At 51.2% G+C, this 25,770-nt stretch overlaps 1 protein-coding gene across 1 annotated transcript in view; it reads right to left on the bottom strand.

The window, feature by feature from the left end:
* The window catches only part of GALNT14 (polypeptide N-acetylgalactosaminyltransferase 14), a 99,978-nt gene that overhangs the window by 42,900 nt on the left and 31,308 nt on the right, over positions 1-25,770 (bottom strand). The window contains exon 2 of the mRNA XM_059835489.1: positions 18,963-19,132. Within this exon, the coding sequence (XP_059691472.1) occupies positions 18,963-19,132 (170 nt within the window). The remainder of the gene's footprint in view (positions 1-18,962; positions 19,133-25,770) is intronic.

Below are 25,770 nucleotides of genomic sequence, written 5' to 3'. Positions count from 1 at the left end.
TTCCCCTGCTAAACCAGAAGTCAAACTTTCATTCGACGGGAAGTTTCCCTTTTCTGTTTTAAGGTTGTTTCCCGTTTGAATTTGAAGTAATTTCAGAATCAGAAAGTTATGAAAGGGGTATTCTGGCTGCAGACAACTTAGGAATCACCCTTGGAAAATCCCAGCCTGGACTGGCTGCTCGCCGTACTTCCTTCAGGGTGGAAGGAGCAGCACATCTCATCTCCATGTTCCCAACATGCCGTTAACAGCTCAGGGATAAATTATGGCGCACCTGTTTGCGGGGATGGGGAGCAGACAGCCGAAGTCCCGTGCTCATCGCAGGAACCGCAAAGCCCTCCCACAAAGTCCCAAATTTTGGACACTCCAGTGTTCCTCACAGGCCCCCGAAGTCCCTCACTCTGAAGACTGTTTTCTTGGGTTGCTTCGACCCTTGTGTTCCTGGTAGGGTATTGCACACAGGTGGCCTCTGCACACGGCTGCCCCTGCATCCCTAGAGGTCCTCCTGATGGGGCCACGCATGCCCATTCCCCAGGCATTGCAACCCATTTTACATTTAAAATGGCAGACTTAACTCATAGTGCTCCTCACCAAACCAAAGCCCTCCTTGGAAACACCCCTACGCAGCACAACGGTAAAGACTAACGGTGTGAACAGAGATGGACCCTGTTCCTTAGCCCCTCCTGGTCCACCCCTGGCCTCATCCAGAGTGTGTTTTCTCCTTGACATCTGCTATCACGTGCCCACAGAGCTGCACCGTGTCTCCTGAAACCCACCTCTCACGCTCACCCTCTTCTGTGCCTCGTTAACTTCCTTCAAGAGATGATTATCCTCATCCTGCTTCACCTGCCAGGCTTCTGCTCATTCCTCTTTTCTGCTTTGATGGCCATCACTTGCCAACAGCTCTGCTTTGAATTTTTAATGTTTTCCATGAAGTCCAAACTCTCCCTCAACACAGCTCACCACTTCCAAAGCGCTCTCTGCATATTTATTTTGAACAGCCAGCTGCATCAGACAGACCTACCCCATCTTTCAAGTCCCTCCTGGCTCCTCTCTTCTCCTTGGAAACACGTGGGAGAGCAGTCTCGTCACCATACATCTAAACCAACAGTATTTGGGTTTGTCTCCACACTGCACTCACAGGGCTCTCCCTCTCACATGGACCCAGAGGACAGGGACCTGCCATCAAAAAAAGTATGGGTTCACACCACCACTGATGGACAAACCTACAAGCACTCTGAGTTTCAGGTGACTTTCCTTGAGTCCACAGCAACTTCGAGGAAGAGTTAATACTAACATCAAAGCTCTCAGCTCAGCTGGCAGAAGACATCTTGCCAGCCTAGTGCACACCTCTGAAGGGACTCAGCCAGTCAGGATCAGAGCAAGCCTCTGCTCCAGCCTGGCCTTGGGCTGGATCAAGTCATCCATGCCTGGGAGAAGCCTCTACAGCTTTGCCTAGGCTACACACTAGTCAGACAACAACTACCTTCCAAGGACCTTGCTGTCACCCCACACCCAGCCAAAGAGACAGAGCAGCAGGGAAAGTGGAGGAGAAAGACCAGAGATGCTGAAAACGTGTCTGCAGCTTACAAAAGGGACAGGAGCCAGTCCACTTCTGGAAATGGGTGACAGTCTGGGAAAGAAAAACAAGGAGAGCTTTCTTTCATAATTTTTCTTTTCTTATCATGAAACCAGCTCAGCGCTCTCTGGGTTGAGCTGCTTCACCTAACTATTGTGGCCGGGCGTCCTTCGTGTAGTCACTGCAATTCCCCTCTCCAGGACCCCAGCGGAAACGGGAGCAAGTCTTGACAACCAACCAGGTGTGAAAAATTACTCCCTCAGAGGAAAATGCAAATTACTGCCCTAGGGAGCGAGGAAGCCACCCACCGTAGGCAAGCAAACAGTCGCCGGTGGGAAGGAAGAGATTAGAGCCCCAGCTGCCTTGCCCCAGCCAGTAGCAAACATGCCCGGGCTCCACACGCCTGCAGGGATGTGGTCATACCTCTCAGGACAACCACTCAGGGTGGCATAGCTCCCAGCCAGTGGGAAACCATTGTGCCTAAACTCTATCTTCCAGATGAAGCAAAATTACAGGCGATTTCCAGGAAAATACTCTAAAAATAGGGACCCTGGACATGTTGCGATTTAGAGCTATATAGCAATGTATGTGCCAACTCATATGGAAGCTGATGAGTTCATAGAGCTTACTGCTCAACAGGACTGTGCACTGTCTCACCTGACCTCTGGGTAACATGGTCTCTGGCATTTTTCCCAGTTATTTGTGCATTTCTCAGTTATCCATGCATTAAGTCCAGTGAGTTGTGTCTGGCTGCAAAGTACCTTTCAAAAAAGCATTACTTCATGCCCTCCAGAGATGGAAAATCCAAGAAGCGCTGTTCACGTTACAGTCAATGCATCAGTCTCATCCAACAGTATAAATGGGATATGACAATTCAGTATTTGCATGACGGGAGCACATAGAGGGGTCAGCGGCCTTCTTCATGACATTCACCTCCTGACACCACTCTCAGTTCTTCTTGGCTCTCCCCAATCCGTCCTTCCTGCACGTTGCCTCAAAATATTTTGTCAATCAGTTTTGAGAGACCTTCAAAATCCTGCTTTGTCTTCCCGAGATATGCCAGCATCTCCTCCTCCTTCTATGAGTATGCTTTGCACCCCCTCAATCAGGATGAGGCTGCCAAACGGAGGGCTGACCATGGTCTGCCTGGCTGCACGTCTCCAGCACCACCATACGCTGCGTATGCTGGCTGGTACCTGGGGCCATGCCAGGGGATGGCTGCTAGGAGCAAGCAGGCTGCTTGCACATCCTCACTTAGGGTGAGTTCTGGGACAAAGACCTACTGAGAAAACTCTGGGGTTTCCTCCATAACACCAAGAGCTTTGATGCTGACCGCTCCACCAGGACACACCACAATCTGAGCACGAACATTGCTGCTCAGAGGATGTATATGTCCTTTGTAGCACAACGGGAAGAGCAGCGGCTGCGGGGATTGCCACCAGCTACAAACCCTCTTGCATCTATCCTGGTCCTGCAGATCCACTTCGCGCTGCCCGTGACCGTGGGCGCGTTGGTGCTACCGAAACACCAAAAGGCCTAGAGCAAAGAGAGGCTGAAAGACCAGCTAGAAGGCGGAGGACTCTGGAAAGCAGCCGTGCCAAAAGGAAAGAAGAAGGGACAAGGAGTCTGATGTCAACTGGCGATGCCACGTGATTGCAGGGAATGCCAGCTCAAGTTTGGCTTGCCAAAGTGAAAAAATACCCTTGAGAAAGGTCGGTAGGATTTCTCTGTGCTGGACTGGCACGCGTGCCAGGTTTGCATTCCCAAAAAGGGACTCAAAAATCCCCAGGATGCCATGCAACAGTCTCAGCGGCTGCTGGGGCTGGGAGAAACGGCGGCAATCCAAAGAGAGGAATCCCTGGTTGAGCAGATGACTTTGGAGTGTGCAAGGTCTTCAGCAAGGGTGAGGAGGCACATCTGCAACAAATATTCAAGGGTGGTTACCATCAGAGCTGAGAAGGAATTATTTAGCAGGCTTTAACAGACGTAATTGGATAAAATTGTAAGGAAGACCATCAGGAAAACACTGCCAGGGCACTGAACCAGTCTGGCTGTCGACTAGACTCCCAGAGGAACCTGTCCAAATCCCCACCTCTCCCCTCCCCAGCACATGCTACCGCAAAAACACTAGAAAACGGGAAAAGACAAGAGCCCTCCCAAGGGCAGGAGAAGACGCAGCTGCTGATGAAAGAGGTCTTTCTCAGCCTCCATGTTCTTCTGAAGTCAATGTGCTACCGTGAATGTGATGATCGCAGCTAGTGCTTGCCTGAAGGCAGCAGCTCCATGCCTTGGCAGGGGACCACCATGCACGCTGCCCACCGGGCCAGGGACCTGCAAACAGGAACCCGGGTTCAACTCAACTGTGGATTGACCTGAGAAGGTCATCCTTCTTGGGTTGACCAAGAAGGACATTTTTCTACACAGCTTCTGGAAATCGAAACAGTGCTATATTTGGCAGTGCACAATTACTATTTCTTCTAACTCACTGCCTCTTTCGGTTTCTTTCTTTCTTTTCCCTGCAAGATAGTTATCTAAAAAATTGGTCAAACAGCTAAATTTGAAGAAAGGGGGAAATGCAAGAAGGCAAAAATAACCTTCTGTGCACGTGATGTGCTGCTGCCTGCGAACCTCAAAACTGATGAGATGATGCATTTATAATTTATTAAAAATTTGCTGGATTTTTGTCTTTGGAAAAGGAGAGGGGAAAAAAGAGAACCTACTGAAAAGGAAGGAGAGAATAGCACGGCTGCATTTAAAAACAAGTTAAACCAGATTGTGTGTCTTGATTTTCAAAGCCGTTCATGAATAATTCAGAGTTCTAGGGCCCCCCACACAGACTCAGGGTCTGTCTTGCTTCTTGACTCCCCCCAGCCTTCCTTCATCAGAACTGAGGCAAAAAAAGAAGCCAACAGAAGTGAAAAAAAAGAAAACCAAAAAATAAAAGAACCTTCTTTGTTTTCAGTAGAATTTTAAATTGTGGCCAAATTTCTGATACCAGTTTTACTGGAATACCAGAGCTGACATCAAAGGTTTTCACATGGTGAAAGCAAAAGCAAAATCTGGCACCTTGCACCTTGCTGGCAAGCCATCAATCCTTTATTAAAGATCTTTAGAAGCCAGGACAACCTGAAATTACATTTCAGAGGGTCAGAACCACGGATGTAAAGATTCATTAGGGAGGACGCTTTCTGACCAGAGCTTCCTGGCACCACGTGGCAAATCAAAGCAGAGGAAGTCCCCATCCCCACAACGCCTCCTTAGCCATAACTGGAGAAGCACAAACCCAACTCCACACTGTGATAGCTCAAAAAACACTTGAAGCATGCCGGAATCTGCAGCGCTTACAGCAAAAATGCACCCAAATGGCCCTGAAACATTGACTGTGATCGCCCTTTTGCTACAGTTGATGGAGTAGGACTTTAAGGCGCTGCGTAGGTGAAAACACAAACAAACAAGAGTTTGATGGAAGAAACTGTCTGATGGCCTTAGTTATCAATAGTAGTGAGCCTCGGAGAATTAGTTCCATTGCTTACTAATACTCGACTTCGATTTCAGCCTACGCAAACAGATTGGGTCAATAGAAATACCAAGACAAGCACGAAAGTTAAACAAACAACTTCATTCTGTCAGAATTACTTGGAGCAAGTTATCAAAGTAATCGATGGCATGTAATAACTATAAGACAAGTGGTCAATATGTTATAGCAAAGGCAGAGGGTGACTCTAGCAGAGAGTGATCAATGACACCCCGGGAATGCCAAAGCACTTGGTGATGAAGCGATGTCCATCACGAAGTCATCAGTGGACCCCGGTATGGTTCAGGAGGGCGCCGCATTGCTCTCTGCGATAGGCACTAAGGCAAGCAACGCTTTTGCTTCCCTATAAAAAACCCAGGATCCTCTCTGTCCATTGCAGGGAAGGAGCGCCACATGGAGTTTAAAGAGGACACCTGATGCCTCCATGGATTGACCGGTGTTGGCACACACATCCTGAGGGCCACGGCTGGGGCTGCAGTCAATCCTGGTCTATCAGAGACCCCCATCCCTCCTTCCAGTGGGAAGAAGCCCTCCCCCTGCCGCAGCAACCACCGTGGTGATACCACGTTCTCCCACCAGCAGCTCCTGCCGCTGCCGACACACATCGCGGCATCACTTCTGCTCCAGCACACCATTTGTTCCAGAGGAGCCCGACTTAGACTTTTCATCTGATACTCAAAATCACTTGCTTTTAAATACAGCCTGTCATTTTTAGATGACTGGAAGTGTCAAAAACATTTGAGACCGAAATGAAATTTTTTTCCTTTTCAGGATGAGAAAAACAGATCTCTTTGGCCTTAAGTTTTCCTGTATTTTTACTTTTAGGTTCACTGAGAGTTTTGCTTTTGGTTTATCATGAAATCATTAACTCCTGGCTTTTCTTTTTCTTAAATAACCAAAGAACTGAAACACGGTTATTCGCTCAGCCCTACTGAGTCCTGTCCACCCACATAGCCCCCAAATTCAGGCTCCAGAGATGTGGCACTGACAACACCGACGTAACCCAGGCGTGGGGACCGGAGCAGATCCTATCACCTGCTCTGTCTCCATTTCCAGCTTCAGCCTCTCGAATGAAAGCGGCGATGTCCGTGCCTGGATGCCGCTCACCTTGAAATGGAACGGTTCATCCTCAGGGCGCAGTGACTGGCAGGTCACTGTCTTTTATTAAATGCCCAGCTCTCCCCTCTCCCTGTGCCCCACCGTGACAGGGACATGCAGAAAGATACCGCGCCACAGACAGATATCTGGGAAACTAGCTTTTATCTCTGGGTGACTGTGTCGCAGAAGTGGAGCTAATTAACCAGGGCTCTGTTTTTGAAAAAGGTTAATATTTTATCACATGTCTTCTGTCTTGAGGAATAATTAGCCCTGGCAGTACTAGCTCTGCCGTTTCCCAAGGGACTGAGCAAGAAACTGGAGGCTGGAGAGAGACACGTGGTATTGATGGATAGACGGCATCTCAGCTCTGGATTAACAGTACATCTAACCAGCGGTTACTTCTCAACACAAACTAACCTGCTGTAGAATATTAACAGAGGCAAAACCCTGCTCCGAAGGCTATACGTATTCTGCTCGTACTAGTCTATGCCCTCAGGTAGAGGGGATGCTTTAAACCAAGGCACTGCGACTCAGTCAAGAGCTTTACAACTCCGGCACAGGAGCACCAGTCCAAGCCCCTTCTCCCCAGGCACCACCACCGGTGCCAGCTCTGGGGCAGTCTCTTCCCTCGTTGCTCCAATGTCCCGGTCTGCACAACAAGAAGGAAACCCCAAGGGCTCCCCCAACTCTTCCATCCCAACAACAAACCTGTTCTCATGGGGGGAACCAATCGCTGAAGCAAATTTCCACAGGGACTGCGAAGAAGAAGGTCCCCCCAATGCTTGCACAGCAGTCCTCATTGCGGGTACAGCACACAACATCTCCCCACGGGGCTGCTAAGAAGAGGGCTGGGATGCAAGCAGAGTAAATGGAGAAACTGGAAAAGGATGAGGGAAGAGTCATTTCAGATCGACCCAGAACTATTTTGTGCACGCGTTTTTCTTGGCAAAATGGCAATGGGCAGGTGGGTGGGGAATTTCCAAAATGAAATCAAAACTGTCTCATGGGGAAACAAAACCAAAATAACTTAGGTGAAGGAAATCTATCACTTGGAGAGGGGGAAGAAACTGTTTTCAGCTTTTTTTCCTCTCTGAAACAGCAATTTTTGGCAAGCAAAACATCAGTCCAAACAAAACAAAGGTGTTCTCTAGGGAAGAGATGGCTAGGATGGAAGCTGTGCCTGCTCCTGAGTGAGTTCCTTGGACTCTTCTCGGGAGGATGCCTGTCCCGTGCGGATGCTCCTCCTACCCAGTGAGGCACTGTGGGGCTTGGACAAGGGACAACTTGGAGAAACAAAACACAGCAGGTAGGAAATTTAATGTTGCACCATGGTGTTTGCTGGAAGAGTCCAGAGTCACCCTCGCTGCCAGGAGCCAGGCTCCGAGACATCAAGGTCCTTGTGGGGTCCCCCGGTACACGCGCTGCCGATCCCCTTTGCCCTGTAGACACCTTTTAGCTGAGAACACAGCTCAGGAATCGTTTCTGCTCACTGCACAGACAAATGCCATAACTCACACTCGTAGCACAGCTCTTTCAGATATAACTAGCTTTGCCCCCCAGAAAAAAAAAAAGAGTAACACAGCCACTTAACTGACACATCCTCCTGCATTCAAAACACCCGCCTATACATTTCCATCAGCTCCTCATACAGTCTAGCTCACTCCTCAACTCCTTCCCAAGAGTTGCCCTCATCCTTCTCAGTCAAGAAAAAGAAAAGGAGGGGGAGGAATAGGACTGCAAATCCACTGCTGCAGAATAAGCACCGTCACATTTGTCATTTCCCTAGGGCATCCATGATTGAGACACAACCAACCCCTCTCCTGAAGAAACACCAGCGTCACCCTGCCCCTGCCCCAGCATCCCCTCCCAGTACCATTTTTAATTAAAGCCCCTCAGCCTGCCTTTCTCCAGGCAGCCCCTCAAGATACAAAACCACAGCATCTCATGGCGCTTCAGATCCTGCCCCACTTGAAGGTCGCAAGCATCCGGCGTCAGAGCCCGCGACTCCAGGGCACAGAATCACAGAATCGCTAAGGTTGGAAAAGACCTGTAAGATCATCAAGTCCAACCATCAACAGTTTGCAACCTGGGATGAGTCGAGCCGTGGTCCGAAAAACGGAGGGGAGCCACTGCACTGCCGAGGTGAGGAAGCCCTAACACCTTCGAAACCAACAGGGTGGCAGTCCTTTCGCTGTGATGCAGGTAGTCTGGCGGTAACGATGACCCTCTGCTTCTGCCTAGGAGTCACTTGTTGGCTGACCTGACCCACCACCTCCAGCTCCAGGAGCAACCAGGCATGGGCTGGAGGGCACAGCAGCGTTGCAGGCTGCCGCGGACATCAGAGCAAAATCTGGGGTTGGGTTGGGATATCGGCACTTGGAAGCCTTTCTCCTCCCCAGGGAGGTCTGTGCAAGTCACACAGGGTGGTTCAGATGTCGGTGGGGGCTGAGGAACACATTAACCCCCAGGACAAGCACCGGCAGAGCCAACACAGACTGCGGCAGAAGACCCATCACATCTGGGGAGGTAAGAACAGGCTCTTCAGGACAAGTGGATGTTAGGATGACGGTCTGGCCAGCAGTGTTGCCCAAGGACAGTCCCCAGCCCAAACACAGGCAGCCATCTCAGGGGAGATGCGACGTCTCTCAGTTCTGAAACCCACCATAATCCCATTTTATGCAGCCCCTTTTCACCACTGCTTCCTTCCCTCCCCCGCCATTAAAAAACCAAAAAGCTTCAGAAGAGGGCATTAAATAGAAAGAGATATTTGAAAAAGATCATCGTATTCATCAAGTTTTGTCCCCTGAAGCCACCAGCCTCTCTCTCAGAAGCCATCAGATCTTGCTGGCCTGCTCCTCAAGCCCTCCACCTCCTGGCAAGCTGTCCCATGGGCCACCAGACAACAAACACAGGGCAGCAAACATCACAGACGCTGTCATGCATTGCGGTGGACAGTCACTCCCAGGACTGTGGCATTTCCAGCCCATTTTGCAGCCGGTGAGTCCTCAGAGAGACCCATCACATTTCTCACGTGAGCTCTCCAGAATCAGTGGGTGCAGCTATGGGAAAAAGGAGCCTCACTGACTTCTTAGCAGGTGTCCCCACATCTGCGCAAGACGCCAACTCCAGCAGAAGCAGGAGAACATGATATCCTTTTTTTTTTTTTGAAGCGCTAAACTGGTCCAATGAATATTTTTCTCCACTCTCAGGCAACATCATGGAGTGGAGACCCCATGGGATTTTTGTCTCTGAATGGAAGTGGGTTTTTTGTCTCTGAATGAGTTTTCTCAAGCCTTAGGAAAGAGAAAAGTTTAGGAGTTTCAGATCCAGCTTGAAACGTGGAGTCAGGGTAACTTTTTTATTTTTTCCCCCCAATTTTTTCCTCAATGTTCTCTGAGCAGAGATCTGGACAGATCACAGCCCTGCAGTCTAGGCAGGATTTAGCCAGGACCTTCCTCTCTTCCATGAGGAAAAGCAAAGCAAGTGGTCACAGTTGGTCTTCCAGTGAGTTCAGGCATCCCTAGCAAGAAACACTTCAAATTATGGGTCCTATTCTCTTAGAGAAAGGCACATAAACCAAGAACCTCTCTACTGGAAGAACTGAAATGGTTTTGGATTTACACAAACGTGAAGTAAAAAAATGTGGAGTTCTGCGTGCACAGCATATTCTGGAATACCAAGGACTAAGAAGCACATGGAAACATAGGGAAAACACAGGGTGCTGCTTACAGCCCAGCCTTTAAGGCTTTCTCCTTTGCTGATGTGGCTCTGGCCAGCTGACACGAGGCGGTTGCGTCCTTACGGCAGTCTTGGATGGCTGCAGTGCCAAGGCCACCACATCTCGCACTGGCTGCACAGCAGAGCGTGCAGAGTGGAAAGCAGGGCATGAAAACAGCTGCAGAGCCCAAGCAGCATGAAAAGCTGATACTGAAACACTGCGGGGACTGTGCTGGAGTCTAAGCAACTCCACCACTGGCAAAGCCTTGCAATGTCAAGCCAGAAGAGATACATGAGTGCGGTAGTTAAGTGCATCTCTCTTAGGTGACAAACCCCAAAAGAGGAGAAGAGAGAACTCCCCTCCCTGCTGTCCCACCAAGAACGACCTGAAACCACCGAACACATCAACATCGCCCAAGCAGCAGCACAGACTGACTTGTTAATCACATGGACGAAGGCTTCAGCAGTCCTCCATCAGGGTGACCGCACAGCAGTACACAGATTTGAAACACAAATTTGCTACTGACATAATCACAGAATCACTAAGGTTGGAAAAGACCTGTAAGATCATCAATGATCAATCCTGGAAAAGATGGCAGGCAGTGAGGACAGAAGGCTTTAGCAAGGATGCTTCGATGTGCACCTTACCCCTTCTCTCATGTGAATGCACTCGCTATGAGTGACTGGAGAATTAGGCCCATAGCGTCTGCAAGATAGGAGAGATACGGGTAATGCAAGCGCTGCAAGGACAGCTATTCAAGCAACTTCAAAGCTTGTTACACAAACACAGACAGCTGGGGGAGAACTACAAATTACATGCACTGCAATCAAGGTTTGTAAATTATGTCAGCTCTTACAAAACACTGGGCCAAGCCTGAAAGGCAGGAGCCCCAGAGGGCTCAGGGGTTTCTGCAACAAGAGGGAAACCTAGGCTGATTTTACAGCTGACCCTGCTTCGAGCAGGAGGCTGGATCAGAGAGCTCCTGTGGTCTCTTCCGACCTGAATTATTCTATGATTTTATGAAGTGCCTGTTTCTGATTGATAGCTGTCTTGTTTTCCTTGCTTAGCTGCCAACAACTGCAAATCTCAATTCTCCTTGTTTTCTCTACTACCTGAAAACAATATCTCTGGGTTTTGATCACATACCTGTTCCTCAAACCTTCTTGGAGTTTCAAGTTCAAATTCACCCAGAAGACCAAGTGCAAAATGCCACTATGTGTGGCGAGCACTCCAGATGGACTGAACCTACAAAGTGCAGAACTGAGCTCTTTTGAGTGAAAGACTCAGGTTTTGGCCCACCTATAGTCATAGGTGGGTCAGGTTTAGCCAACAGGCACACAAAAGCCAGCGTTGGCCCAGGAGCGATGGGCAGCAAACTGGTCATCATAACCATGAGATGCTGATACAGCTGTCTGACAGGGGCTGGGAGGCCAGAATAACTAGTCCGTGCCAGTCTGGGGAACACAGCGCACACCCTTACTCAAACTGCGCCTCACCCTTAAGTCTTTGGCCAGATGGGACCTTCCCAGTTTGCATCCTCTAAATTGCGCTTTGGGCTTCACGCCCATTCAAAAGTCTCAGCTCTCCAGCAACACATAGGTTCAAACTGTGAGTGACAGCAGGTCTAAACTCTAGCACAAAGGTATAGGTAGTGGGTTTTGATAAGGGGAGCCCCATACTGGGTCTTCTGTTAGCAGACAGCAAATTTTCCCAGCTAGGGGAACTGGCTGCACTTGTAACCAACCTGTATAGCAAAGGTCTGAATTCCTGGAGGGCTGAAGAGGTTAAAACCAGGGTAACTATGATGAGAAGAGATAATAATGACAGTTCCCTAAAAATTAAAATAAATCCCAGCATCACATGGTGATATCATCTTACATAGATGGTACAGCGGGATCTCAAATGGTTGATCAGTAGTTGGTGACACTGTGTGGAGAGCGAGCGGGCTGCCTAAAGCCATGTGTCTCACTGACTTTCAGCTGCCAAACTGCATTAGGAGAAGCTACAAAACATACTAAGATATTTTCTTTCACATTGCCAACCTGTGCTAGCTATTTCGACCATTGCTAAAGGGTTAACAGGTTGCACAGAAGAAGCATAAGCAATTTTCTCTCTTAAGTTGTTGCCCAGCCTGTGAAAGTTTCAAACTTGGGCCACAAAAGCCAGCTGATCAACGGCAGAAACAAAACCTTGACCTCTTCAGGCAGTTCCAGTTTATCCCCAAGACACATGTCAACCTCTGCTCTGCTTGATGGACTGTTCTCATATCTTCATCCCCAGAGATCGCAGCCTAAGGAGGTGATGGAAAAACAGTGTCGAGCGCTAACCTCTTGGGGTCTGGTGTCCAGGAGACGAAAGCCATCATATTGTTTCCTAATGGAGATACTTTCGTCGCAAATGTGTTTTCCACCATTCATTTGTGAAACTGCTCGCCTGCAGGGTCACGCTGTGCTCCTGCCTGTAGTTAGGAATAAGAACGAGATCAAGACCAAATGCAGGGGGATCCTAGACCTCCTCTTACCCAGCTAACTCAGTCTCAGAGTATGCTCTGATGGCAAGAGATCCAGGGACAGCCCTCATCCATACAGGATTTTGCCCAAATGTGATAAATCTTATTTTGTAATGACATCACAAGCACCCTGGCTTTGCCCAGAGGACAGCATAACAGCTAGAATAATGGATCAAGGGACAGAAAAACTCTTCAGGATATTGCTGGCAGTCACGCAGCAGCTAATAACAAACCCCACCAGCAAGAAGAGACCTGTACCCCCTTGCATTCAGCCCCCTCCAACCCACGTGAGGTGCTCCCAGCCCGCTCTCCCTGAGGCGTCATGCACTTTTCTCCCAGGGGAGCACCCGTGCGGGGACCCCCAGCCCACACAAGAGGGTGCAGGACAGAGCAAAGCCAGCGGCATGCACACGTGGCCGCACAATCCTCTGGATTTCACCGATGCAGAGTCCAGAGATGTGGCAGCATTGGAGTGCTCCCTCTCCCCTGTCCTCCTCACCTGGCTCCCTCTTCACAGAATCACAGACTCACTAAGGTTGGAAAAGACCTGCAAGATCATCAAGTCCAACCATCAACCAACCCCACCATGCCCATTAAACCATGTCCCACAGTGCCACGTCTGCACATTCCTTGAACACCTCCAGTGAGGGTGACTCCACCACCTCCCTGGGCAGCTTATTCCAGTGTTTCACCAACACTCTTCTGTAGACCAGACTGGCTTAGCCTACACAGCTCCATACATCCTCATGGACAGAGGTCCATCCGCCTCCACCGCACGCAAAGCACCTCTGCTCAGACATGCCCCACTCCCTGCTGTCCCACCACCCCTCTGCCCCGAGCAGATGCACTCGGCAACATCAGGCTCAGGGAGACCACATACACACGCGCACACACACCCCCCCATACCCACACCACTTCTTGCCCAGGTCTATAACAGAGCGCATCCAGAGTCAGCAACTCACAAGACACTGCCTGAATAAGCAAATTTTAAAAATAACAGAATCCCTCGGGACTTAGTCTGCATTATGCACGAAACCGGATTAGCTCAGCTACAATCTGGAGGCCACAGAGACAAATGTATGGAGTCAGCAAAGAGAAGGGCAACAGTAGACCAGGAAAACCTCTAGGTTCAGTTCCACTCTCAACTGTTCGAGGTCCATCCGGGTAACATCCCGGCAAGCCTTTCCCTGAATTTAAAGGGGGTTTGGCCGCCTGCTAGGTACCTACCCGCTTCTGCAGGTCTAATGTTCAGGTATGGCTGAGGAGAGCAGAGCAGAACCCCACCTCTGTCCTGCCTGTGCAATAAGATGGGCTTTTCTACACACGTTGTTCTCCAGACATTAATTTCCTCCTCTGGGGACTCTCAAGAAACCAGGCAAGGAAGATAAGATGCCTAAATCCCTATGTGGGGTACAAAACACATTTCTAGCTGCTGAGACCCAATGTTCACCTCGATTCATCTCAAAGTGGTTTTGGTCTAGCGGGCAATGAAGTTGAAGGAAGACAAGGCAGTGTGAGAAGTCCAAGGGGATCATAAACACGCTAAGCCAAAGGCAATGCTGTCAAAATCTACTTTTCTCCTCTTCGACTCTTCACTTCCAAGAAGATACTACAATATTCTCATTGCACTTGACTGCTTCCCACTCCTGGGATGCAATCATCATCTCAGCCAAAAACGGAGCCACTTCAAAACCTGCATGCGATACAGCTGCCCTTACACAACCTGCACGCGGACATCTACACACGCTTTCACATGCCGTGCACCAAACGCCTTCGCACAGAACAAGGGGACACGTGGAAGGTGTGCAGCGGCAGAGATGCACGCTCAGCCCTACATGCCCGTGTACGAAGGTATCACACCTGGCAGAGGTAGGACCACCCTAGGGACAGCATGTTCCTCCCGGTCGCCCCCATCCACAGCACAGTCAGGTATTTTCAACTACCCCAACTAGATCTGCTCAACATAATGCTGAACGTGCAGCCTCTGCACCCTTGGGATGAACGCTGCAATGAATAGGTCAAAATAATGCTGCAGTGTGAGTGCTTCAGGGCTGAAATCCCGACTTTCCTGGACCTTGAGAACTCAAGACAGCAGCTCTTTGCCCCAGGGGAATGTCACAGGCATCACCTCTTCCCATCGCTCCATGAACAGTTCCTGTGAGCAGAGCCACCAGCCCTGGGCAGCTCTCCCACCCAACGGACACTCTCCAGCTGGCAGCGCACTGCGCTTTGAGTGAGGAAACCTGGAGGAAGTCTTACGTTGTGTGCTGTTCCCCACAAAGGGAACAGGACAGACTACAAGGGCAGAACTTTTCTAAGGGGCACAAGTTGGCATGACCAGGCCCCCGGGCTGCCAGGATGCTCTCATTTTCAGCAGACAATGTGACGCCTGATCTTCATACCTGCCAGTATCCCTGCCAGCCTCGCGTTTCAATCACAACTTGATTTTAGCAGATGCTTTCTCTCTCTCAGACACGCACATATGCGCACGAACGCACCGCTTCAAGCAGCTGTAAAATTCAAGCTTAGCTGGGTAGGTAGGGCCTCTCGTAAAGCACTTGGGACTCGGGGAGGGAGGGAGCTTCAAAAGTTTGGAGGATTATTGCCTTATGCCAGGATTTGAGAGGGCTCCATCCCTGGCCTCCCTGCTCTACCAGCTCTTGAGACAGCACTACTAAACTCGTATCGGCGCTGCAGAGAAAAAAAGCGAGACGAATAGAGGGAAACAGGCAGCGGAGGATGTCTGAGCCTGGCGTGATTTGCAACAGCTAGAGAAGTCTGCTGGAGGCTCCTACCTCTCCTCCAGCCACTGTCAGCGAGCACAAACCCCAGCTCAGGTTGGTGCTGGCCGCGACTTGTGGTCCCAGCCTAGCCTGGCAGCCACAACAGCATCTGCGCATCTATTAAACCCAATGGAGCGTTTGGGAGGCGGAGGTCAGCCTAAGCAGCATATGGAGCAACGGCGTGGCGAATACCGGCCTCCCCGGGAGATGTCTGCTGCAGATGGAAAAAGCCCAGAAGCCATCACAACGAAATCTTCTGGCTGGGGGTGACGCATCCTCCCTGTCAGCTTTCCAAGCCGCTGAGCAATACTGGAAACCTCAGCTCCTCTCCTCCTGTGTGCATGCCTGGCACTGACTCACTCGCTGCCGTTTTGGTCCTGCGGTTTGCGGGTGGGAGTTGCAGAAGGTGGGATGTGGTGATGAGGTAATCCCAATGGCATGCGGCTACCACCGTGGAGGGGGACTAGCCACCCACTCCAGCGGCATGAGCTGGCTGCGCATGACGTGGACGTGCCACCTAGATCTGGGTCCAGCCTGCTGCTGTGGTCACGGGGATTTTTTAACCTTAACTCTTGGTGGCGATGTGATACACTGCCACGGGACCATACCTGGTCTTGTCCTGGAGAAAGACATCCCTTTGCGTAGTCCGAGGGCTTAGTCAATGTGCAAGCAGGAACGCAGTTAACGGCAGGGAAATGCAGGCGGGTCACCAGGAGTGATGCTCCAGCTGTGAGATCTCCCAGGCCAAGGGACATGATGTAGTCCACAGAAGCCATGGCTTTTCCCTGGCTGAAATCACCCTCAAACCAAGCACAGGCTCACAGCCCTGCGCTGGTCGGAGGCAGGCAAGGGGAGCCACCACGATTTCTCCAGCTCCAATTCCTCAGACCGCTGTGGTTCCTCTCCATCTGAAACCATTCTGCTGGTTGCAATTTAAAAACAAAAGCAATCCAGCAAACATTGCTAAGCAACTGGCTGACAGTGCCACATCCCACCCTGCCGAAAGTATTTGCCCTCTCCATGACCTTCTGGCAATGAGCTTGCTGCTCAGGCCTTGCCAGATTTTGTATATTCAGCTATTGTTGGCAAGTCCAGATGCTTGGCTGGATTAGCGAAGAAAACTCCAGGAAATCTTCTGCAACCATCCCGGTGAAAAACACCCCACGGAGAGGCTGTAAGGAGCAGCCATCCCACCTCCCAGGCACTAGGATCAGGATTACAAGGTGCTGGTCTCGGGGCATTGCCATGGTTTGTAGGTCTGTGAGTCTTGGTGCTGCCGCACGTTGTACAGAGGGGATAAGAGATGGAGAGCAAACACGCTGAAAACCTGGTCGGAGAGCAGAGCAAGCTGCTTCGGGCAACGTCATCTGGCTGAGAGGCTGAAAGAGAGCCTGCTTGCCCATGGGGACATGCTCAAGAGGTGGGTAAGACCCTCTCCAAAGTCTCCGGCCCCTCATGCAAACTTTCTTCGGGAAAAGCAGCTGGGCAGGAGCACCTCGGCACAGTGGTGGTGCCCGTTGGTGTGGGGTCTGCGCCAGGATGCACCTTCCCCCAAGGTCAGCTGGAGCAGAATCGAGGTCCGACCCTTTGGGTTCGCTTCCATACAAGCAAGCCTGAGCACTTCCAGTCTGGCTTGCACAAAGCAGCCTAAGCCAGGTTTGCCATCGAAACCAAGTCTCTAAGCACAGCTTCCAGCAGGTCAGGCAGCAGGAGCCCTTGGGTTTCTCATCTCTCACGCTAGCCGGGTCTGCAGTACTCAGCTCTCCCCTCCGCAGAAAGGACCTCTCCTAGTCAACCCCATGCTGGACTCTCTTTACATGTTCTTCTTGCACAGCCACCTGCAATTTCTCCCTGCTCCAAGAGCAGGCTGTGCTCATTCACGCTTTCCCACCCCAGCAGCTCCCTGGACATCTGCGCCATGAGCAAAGATTTCTTTCCAGAAAGGGCTTTGCAAACTCTGCACCCTCCTCTCCCCCTCGACCACTACGCCCAGACCCTTCTCCCTCCTCCGTCCCACCCATCAATGCCTGCCTCTCCCAGATCTCCCGGCAGCCCCATTTCCTCCGTGGCCGCTCTAATGCTCCGCTAATGGTGCATCATCCGCAACATTGTTCAGACATACTCAATAAATCAGAATCCAATTACCGGGTTAAGGAAATTGGAAGCAAATGCAATTAGCCCCAGTCCCTCCCATGTGCTGTGCCCTCGCTTCCTCCTTAATGAGAACTTTTCTTTCGCAGGAGCACTCAGCGCCGCATCCGCCCACCCGGGAACAAGGTGGCTGCCACCGCGCAGCGGGGTATGGCGACGGGGCAGCCGACTCGATCTTCCCTTTTAATAGGGCAGATGGTTAATATCCCTGGCATTAATTCTCTCCAGGAATAGCACGCTCACTCTCTGCTCAGCTATAACAGGCGTCCGTCAGGGCTGACAGCTCCTCTCCGGAGAAAGGAGCATCTGGTCCTTAGTACAAAAAGGAGCTAAAAGAATAAATAAATAAAAAAGCACATTGCTTGCTATAGGGCTTGAGAAGTGGTGCTGTTTCAGCATTTCAGCCCAAGTGCTGCATTAGGACTGGAATAAGGGAAATTCAGAGTTGGGTCAGATGCGGGAGTTGAGTCGCTCTGACCTGGGAGCAAGGTGCAGCCTGGGCAGCGCGGCCAGCAAGGTGCCGTGGTTGGGTCTGGCACGTGGCTCCCACCGGAGCAGGGCTTCCCCCCAACAGACTCCCAGGAGACGGCAGGAGCGGATGGCTGCTGCCAGTGGGCTGGGATGTAATGCCAGGCACAGCTCCTCAGGAAGGGCTTGCACCGGCCGTGGGCTGGGGACCGCCGGTGGAGGCCTGGCATTTGCTGTGCCCTCGGAGGACAAGGAGGAAAACTGCATCGAGGGAACCTCGGGGGTATTTCCTACACCAGTGGGACACTCCAGCATCACTCCATCCAGCAGACTAAAAATTAACCCCACTGACCATCAACAACCTGCAGCAGTGAAGGGCAGCTCTTCCCCAACGGTTTGGCGTGGCAACTGGAGGGAGGCTACAGCTGCACTCATGGCAAGCGAGGGTGCACCAAAACTCCCACCCTGCCCTTCCCACACTGACAGCAGCAAGAGAGTGCGGGTCCCACAAGGCAACCCTCACCGCAATCCTCCCTGCCTCCCTCAAGAGGTCCTTTGGAAGCCAAAGGATATTTTTGACCCCGATGGTGCTGGAGATGCTAGTAACCCAATGAGTTCTTACCTTCCTCTCCCCAGCCTCAGCAATAGTCCCTTATTCCCCACATTAACCCCTCTCTTTGCAGAGCAAAATAAGTGCTCGACCGTTATTTTATCCCCCTTGCACCGTCTCATTGCATCCTCTGCAGAGCAAGAGCTCCCAGCACTAGTGAAGACTTGACCCATCGTGGAGATGCGCTCTCGCACACCCGTTACTTTTCTGAAGGGGAAAAAAAAGAAAAAAAAGGCTTTTCCTTTCTTTCCCTATGGTCCTGGAATAATTTATACAGGTTTTAATTAATAGGTTTAGGAGTGCCAGACATGCCAAGAAATCAAGTAAAGTGAAAGATTCAATCCTAAAAGTACAACCCAGGCAGAACCAATCCCAAGCGCACCCACTGGGTGTAGGTGAAGGGCCCAGACCCACCTAGCATCCCAAAACCACAGCCCTGAAGAGGAACGGGACTATCCACCCATATAATGAAGTTTCGTGGGGAAGACCAGGAGAAATCGGGGGGAGGCAGAACCTGTGATGGCGGGTGTCGCGGACGGCACGGTCACTGGGGATCCTCTCGCTCTCCCGCTGGTTAAAGGCATGGAGCCGGTACGGGTCCTCGCCGCCCTTCCACCTCCGGGCGCTCAGGTACCTCCGCTCTTCAAACTGATCCCAAAGGTCGTCCCAGTCCACGTCCGAACCCTGCGCGCACAAAGTCAGCCCCGTTAGAGAGAGGAGAGACCGGAGGATACCTGACCCCGCTCCAAAGGTCCTCCCGAGCCCCGCCGGAGGTCGGTCAGCCCTGCAGCACGGGCAAGCGTCACAAGAGCAGGCTAACAAGGAGCCTCATTAGGTCTTCAGGGTTTTTTTCCCTTAGGTCTTGAAACAGCTCAAAGACAGCCTGCCAATCTGAATTTAAAATGACTAATTTGAAACCAAATTCAGGCCTCTGGCGAATCCCCCTGTCAAACAGCATGGTCTCGAGAAATATAAAAGCGCAAAGGTCTTGTTAGGGTTTTAATTTCTCTCCAGGAAAAAAACAAAGGTATTTTACACCACGTGCCCCATCACCCCTATAACCCGTCAGGTGGGAAAGGGCCATCAGACAGGAGCAGTTTCATCAAGCACAATCCCACGTTTCCAGAGCCGTACCCTGGCCCCAGGACGGGCTCCAGCAACAGGACCCTGGAAGAAGAGGGCCGTCATCCTCCCAGCCCGGTTTTGGTCCATCTTTGCCATCACAGGTCTCCCACCGAGGACTTCAGCCCTACTGCAGGGAGAAGAGTGAGCAAGCATGTGCCCGTGCGGTCTCCCGCCTCCAAACGGATGGAAGAGCTGCATTTCAGGGTTACCCAACAGCCCCGACAGCCGTCGGGGGGTTTCAGCATCCCTCAGCAGCGTGGTGCTGTCAGGTTTAAGCATCTCTCAGCGGCGCTGGCACGGTGTCGGAGCCAGCGAGCACAATGCGGCACCAATAAGATCTCATTGTTACAGCAGCACAACCTCTTTGATCTCAGCCTAGATGTAACACGGAGAGATGCAAACATTTACAGACATCTCAGCCCTAAAGAAAATTGTGATCTTATCCAATAATTGATCTTTTCTTCTTCTTTTCTTTTTTTTTCCCCTCCTCAGCTCACACCATCTCAAAGCCGATTTTGCCTGCTAATAGCGCAAAACGAAGCTTTTGAAACGGGCGATTTTTATCCCGTAATTGATTTTACTCGCATCTGGCAGAGCGTTTTCTCTAGTTGTAGGAAGGGGAGGAGGGAGCACCATCTCCTGCAAGTGAACCGTGGCAGGACCAAGTCAGGCGCCCTCCAGCCACACGATGCCCCACCCCTGTCCCAGGTCACGACGACACGAGCACCCCCAAAAAGCCGACAGAGCTCAGGGATGCAGGGGTCTCCAGATACCAGGTCGTATTCATACTCCCCCAGTGTGACCCCATGGCCTCCTCAGAGCTCCTCCAGCACTTACCCCAGTGCAGGGAAGGTAAGAAGAAACCCCCAAGCCACCCCCCACGCTGGGAGAAAGTTATTCAGGACCCAGAGAAAGTTATTGAAGGCTGGGAGGAAGTTACAAAACCCGTAAGGACACAGATTCACTAAGGTTGGAAAAGACCTGCAAGATCATCAAGTCCAACCATCAACCCAACACCACCATGCCCATTAAACCATGTCCCACAACTAAACCATGTCCCGCAGGAGACTTACGAGGAGGATGTACATAACCTGCCTGTGGGCTTTCAGGAGGACTGACGTACACAGGGCAATAAATATTGTTTAATGTTTTTTCTAAGGCATCTTGAAAAACATGATTTACCACTGCAGTAAACGATTAGGGAAAAGTGAGCCGATTGCATCATGATCAGTTCAGATTGTGCATCAGACACCGACAGCCGGACATTTATAAGATTTCATGATGACCCCAGGGCGCCTGGCACTGTTAAAACAACTGCCGCAGAGTTGCAGTCCCTAAATTTTAATGCCGTGAAGAAAAGAAAAAGTTGGGTTTATCAAACTTAATAAGAAGAGAAATGGCTTTTAAAAGTGGCCACATAGCACTTAAGGCTGTTGGATACATGTGTGTGTATATATATATATATATTTTTTTTTTTTAACATCAATTAAACCAAATAGCCTTGGACCAGCTGGAAGGGGAGCAGCCGGGCAAGCATGCGACAGCTGAAGCAGGAGGGATGGCAGGTTCCCATGGGCAGCCACGGGTCCAGGAAAACTGGAGCTTCTGCACATGCTGCAAGAGCAGCGAGGTTCTGGCCAGGCCAGCAGAAGCAGGGGGTCAGCACACGGGAGGGTCTCGGTGTGTGCTTCGAGGTCTGGGATGGCATTTCCCCAGCATCCATCTGTCCCCGCTACCGTCCTGCTACTGGGGGATCCCAGGGGTAAATGGATACATGGACAGATACTGGTGCCTTATCCATGGCATTCGCTTCGCATCCTGCCCTGGATATACCTTGCATCCAAGGGTTGCATTCTTGGTTCCCACCGCAGTGAATAACTAATACCCCCATGAAATCTCCACCTGAAAGACATCAGCCCACTTGGATTCACCCAGGTTCTCCTTTTTGGGTCGAGGAAAACTATCAGTAGGATAGTTCCTAAATATCAGTAGCTAAATACACGTCTGAGATCAAGAGCAAATAGATGTCAAATAGAGATTAAACAGTTATTTTAACAACTACCTGGCTGCAGAGCTTTAGTTATAAAACATGCCCAGGGTTGGGTTAATTTTTTCAGCCAGAAGTAGATACCCAGGTTTGGTATTTGCTTTCAATCCCCACCTCCTGTCCAACTCTTCTGGGCATTCTTCCACTTTGCATCCCGAGCTTCCCTGCAGGGTAACCGAAATCAGAGTGGGATGCTGAGGCACACACGTGCACCGACCTTTGGAAAAAAATACCTGCGCAAAGAAGTGAGGGAAAGCAAGGCAGCGTCCTCGGATGAAAAGCTCCCAGCTACGCAAGCACTGGGAGGCAGGAGACCTCCCCGACCTGCACGCAGGGACTCGCCTGTTTCTCGGCACCTGATCAGGGACAGGAAAAGCAAGTTAAAGCGAAAGGAGAAATCCCCTTCGCTCACCCGGGGACAGCACATCGGTTACGGGTTACTAGATAAGGTCTTCATTATAATGTTTCCGCCATGTATTATCACCTTTTCCTCACACCAGAATTCTGTCTTGGGAGTTATTTAACTGATGTGCAGAAATCTAAATTTAATTTATTATGATCTAACTCACTTTAGAAGCCAAATTACCCTGCACTAGAAAAGGATCAAGTCAATACTCCACTTGCCTTTCTATTTATCTTCTACACGGCTCCTCTCTCCAAGTTTCATATTCATTTTCTCTCATGTACTAGTAATAAATTTTCATTTTTTTTTCTTGGAATTAGGTAATTTCTCTTTCAACATCGCAGTTTAATGGCTGATATTAATTATAGGAACACAGTCAATGCTTAAAAGTGTTCGAGAGACTCAACGAGTCTGCAGGAATGAGAGGAAAAAAAATATCCAAGGGGTAGCCCACCGTTCTTGGCAAACAAGTGCCAGGGCCACCCCCACCACCCCTTCCTCTCCGGGAGGACACCGCATTGGCTATGGGGTTCCCCGAGAGGGTCCCCCCCCAGGCAAGGAGACACGGACAAAACTCATTGCGGAGAGGAGCTCCCATCTCACGCCAGCACCCAGCCAAGGGCAGGGCTCACCGAGAGCCTTCTCCTTCGCCACTAAAAGCACCCCCCCAAAACCACCCACCTCCTCGCCGGTGAAGGGCAAACGGCAAACCCCCAGAGCAAGCACAGAGGCAGCTTTTCACCTCAACTGTACATTAAAGATCGAAAGCCTCTTGGTGCAAAGATGCAATTCGTCATCTGCCTCTTAAATCACGGCTTGGAAGCGAAAAAAAAAAGTGAAAAAAAAAAAGTGAAAAAATAATATTAAAAAAAAAGGAGTGGTGCTGCGGGGGGAGAGCAGGTCATTAGCAGTAAAACTACAATTTTCTGGCAACTGCTAATGCCTTGTTTATGCAGATTTCTGCGAATATGACATTTTAATGGCATAATAATTGTGTGATTACAGTACAGCAGGGATCGCTGGAGCGGGAAGGAGGAACAAGCCACCCGGCTGCCTGCGGCTGCGGGCCCACGGTGTCCCCACGGGATGCTCTACCCCATCCTGCCTGCACCCGCAGGCAGCCCCCGGCACCCCTCGCCGGCACGGGAGGCCAGAGCAGGCTGGACGCTGGGCAGGGGCCAGCGCGTGGCGGCAGCACCTTGTCTGCGGTGAGGTGGTCCATCCGGGAAAGGGCATTTGGGGCGAAAAGCCTGGCTCAAGCGGAGCCGGCGGTGACCGGGGACGGGCAGGTCACACCGGTCCCCAGCCTCCACCTGCCCAGGAAGAAAAGGAGTGGGTGGCACGAGCCAAAAGCGGACTCTGAATCACTTTTCTCTTTTGTGGCACTGTTTTAAAATAGAGAACTTAAGCCTTTGCTAAAATAAAAGCCATTTTCCTTATGGGGCTGCTGAGCGTTGCCATTAGAGCGAGGTGAATCGGACCGGCACTGTGCGCATCCTTTTCAGGAGGCAGCGAACCCAACCAGCCCGGCGGGTGGGCAGAGCTGCTGGCGTTTGCCGGGGAGCCCCAATCTTTGGCCAGGCAAAGGGGTTTTGCCTGTGCAGGTGCAATGATGACCCCAAGGGGGTCTGGCAGCAGCCAAATGTGGCTTCTACAGCCCCTCGGCCCCCCTTGCACCCAGCTTTCCCTGGAAAATCTCATCCCTACATAATCCCTCACCGAGCGCTCAGTGCTGAGCCTCCGTCCTGCCTTTCCTGGGACTCAGGCATTGAAAAAAAAAAAAAAGGAGGGGAGAGGGAAATAAAAAAAAATACATCAGCACAAGCTCCAATAAACATGCAAAAACTCTAGAAACTCGGCTGCCCCGCGGCATGTCGCTGCCTGGCCACGTTCAGTCGCTCCTCTGTCAGCGGAGGGTTAGAGCACGCGTATGTGTTCACTGCAGCTCAGGGACACCGGAGGCGGAGGGCAATCTTTCAGCAGGAATTGCAACCAGGCATTACACAAATGAGATTTAAACATCTCACTGAAGCGCGGGGCCCCTGCAAGCAGGAGGTTCAATTATAGAGCTGTTACCAGCCAAGGCACTAATGCCATCTGAAAGGATTATAATACTTCAAACAGGGTAGGGCTCATCCCCCCTCGTCCCGGTGCATGCACTAAGAGGGTCGGCAGCCCCAGAGGGGAAAGAAGCAGGGCAGCACCCCGCTGCCTCCATCCTCTTCCCTGTCTCCCCGAACAGCCCGGGTGGGGCATCAAGGTACAAGATCCTTCAGTTGAGTTTTGGCGTAGTTTTCCTGATGCCAGAGCCCAGCGACTTGGCTCAGCCCTGTGTGTGTAGTGCTGCCCATCCCGATGGCCTCCTCTCCAAGATACAAGGGGGAGATAGACAGAGCACCATGGACATGGTCTTTACCCTGTCCAAAGAGCACACGATGGTGCCAAAAACAGGATCTCCTGAGACCAGGCTTCGTACCCATCCCGCAGCACCATCCTCCAGTGCTACAGGTACCGCTCAGGCAGGGAACTGGCACGGACCCCCAAAGGGTCACGTCCCACACCCCCTTTCTCTTATCCCCCTTCCCCAAACTGCACAGCCCCCAAGCCAATCGAGCACTTAACTACAAACTTAAGCGACTCCATGCATTTGGAGGAGCCCACAGAAATCCCTGTTTAAATGCTTGAAGTTAAGTACCAGCTTAAGTGCTTCACTGGCTCAAAGCCATCTTCTCCAGCTTTATGCTGACACCAACCACGCATCGGAAATGGAGGCAGCTCTGTGCCCTGGCTATCATCTGCCCTTCATCAGCCTTCTGCCCTTCATCAGCCTTCTGCCCTATGGGGATTTTAGCTCCAGTTCCTTTATTTGAGGGCTGTGAAGCTCCTCTTCCTTTTGCACAGGTACCTGGGCACAACGTCCAGGCGCACCTCGGTGGCAGCTCCTCCAGGACCTGGGGGGATGCACAGTAGATCCGTGTTTGCCAGGATCCCACCCTGCCCCAAGGAGGACCAGCATCGCCCACTGCTTGGAGGTGATTGACTGCCTCTCAAGGGAGACTTGCAGATCTGAGCCTGCTCTGACCCCACTTGCTGAGGGAGGAAAAAACAGCAACAAAAAAATGGAATAAAATATTAATACGGATACCCAATTAAAGCAAAGCACTTCTCCAGCAAAGCCTGTCCTGCAGCTGCGGTCCCTGGAGAAGCTCTGAGCATTCACCATTAGGCTTCTCGCTGCCACTGACGTTTCCCCACTCACACACATCCACAGGCACGCCGCTCCATCTTCAAAGGACAGAGCATCACCTCCTCCTCTGCTAGCTGGGCAGGGAACACGAGTCCCTGAGGACCTTCCAGCAAGCATCCCACTTTCTCTTGTCCCTGAGGCCAAGGCCATGCTATCACCACCCTTGCTGCCCTCCCTGCCCACCACCCAGTTTCCTTTACCCATCTCTCTCCAACCCACCCTCGAACACCCACTCCTGCGCGGGCACTGTCTGGATCTCCTGGGTCTCTCCACAGGTTTACACAATCAGGACAACTACTGCACCAGGCAACAGGGCTGCCAAAGGCTGGAAAGTGGCCATGGAAGAAGATTTGACCTTCAGGAACTGGAAGAAGACTTGACCTTCAAGAACTACAGCTGCAACCACTGCCTGCATGGAAACACCCCCATTCAGGCTCTGAAGAAGGCTCTCCAGTGTCTTCCTCTAAACATCCCCATGCTCAACTAGCATCAGCACAGGC

The sequence above is a fragment of the Gavia stellata genome, chromosome 2 (genome assembly GCF_030936135.1).
Source record: "Gavia stellata isolate bGavSte3 chromosome 2, bGavSte3.hap2, whole genome shotgun sequence".
Lineage (NCBI taxonomy): Eukaryota > Metazoa > Chordata > Aves > Gaviiformes > Gaviidae > Gavia > Gavia stellata.
Note: the sequence above shows the minus strand (reverse complement) of the source record. Positions and strands in the feature narration are given on the sequence as shown.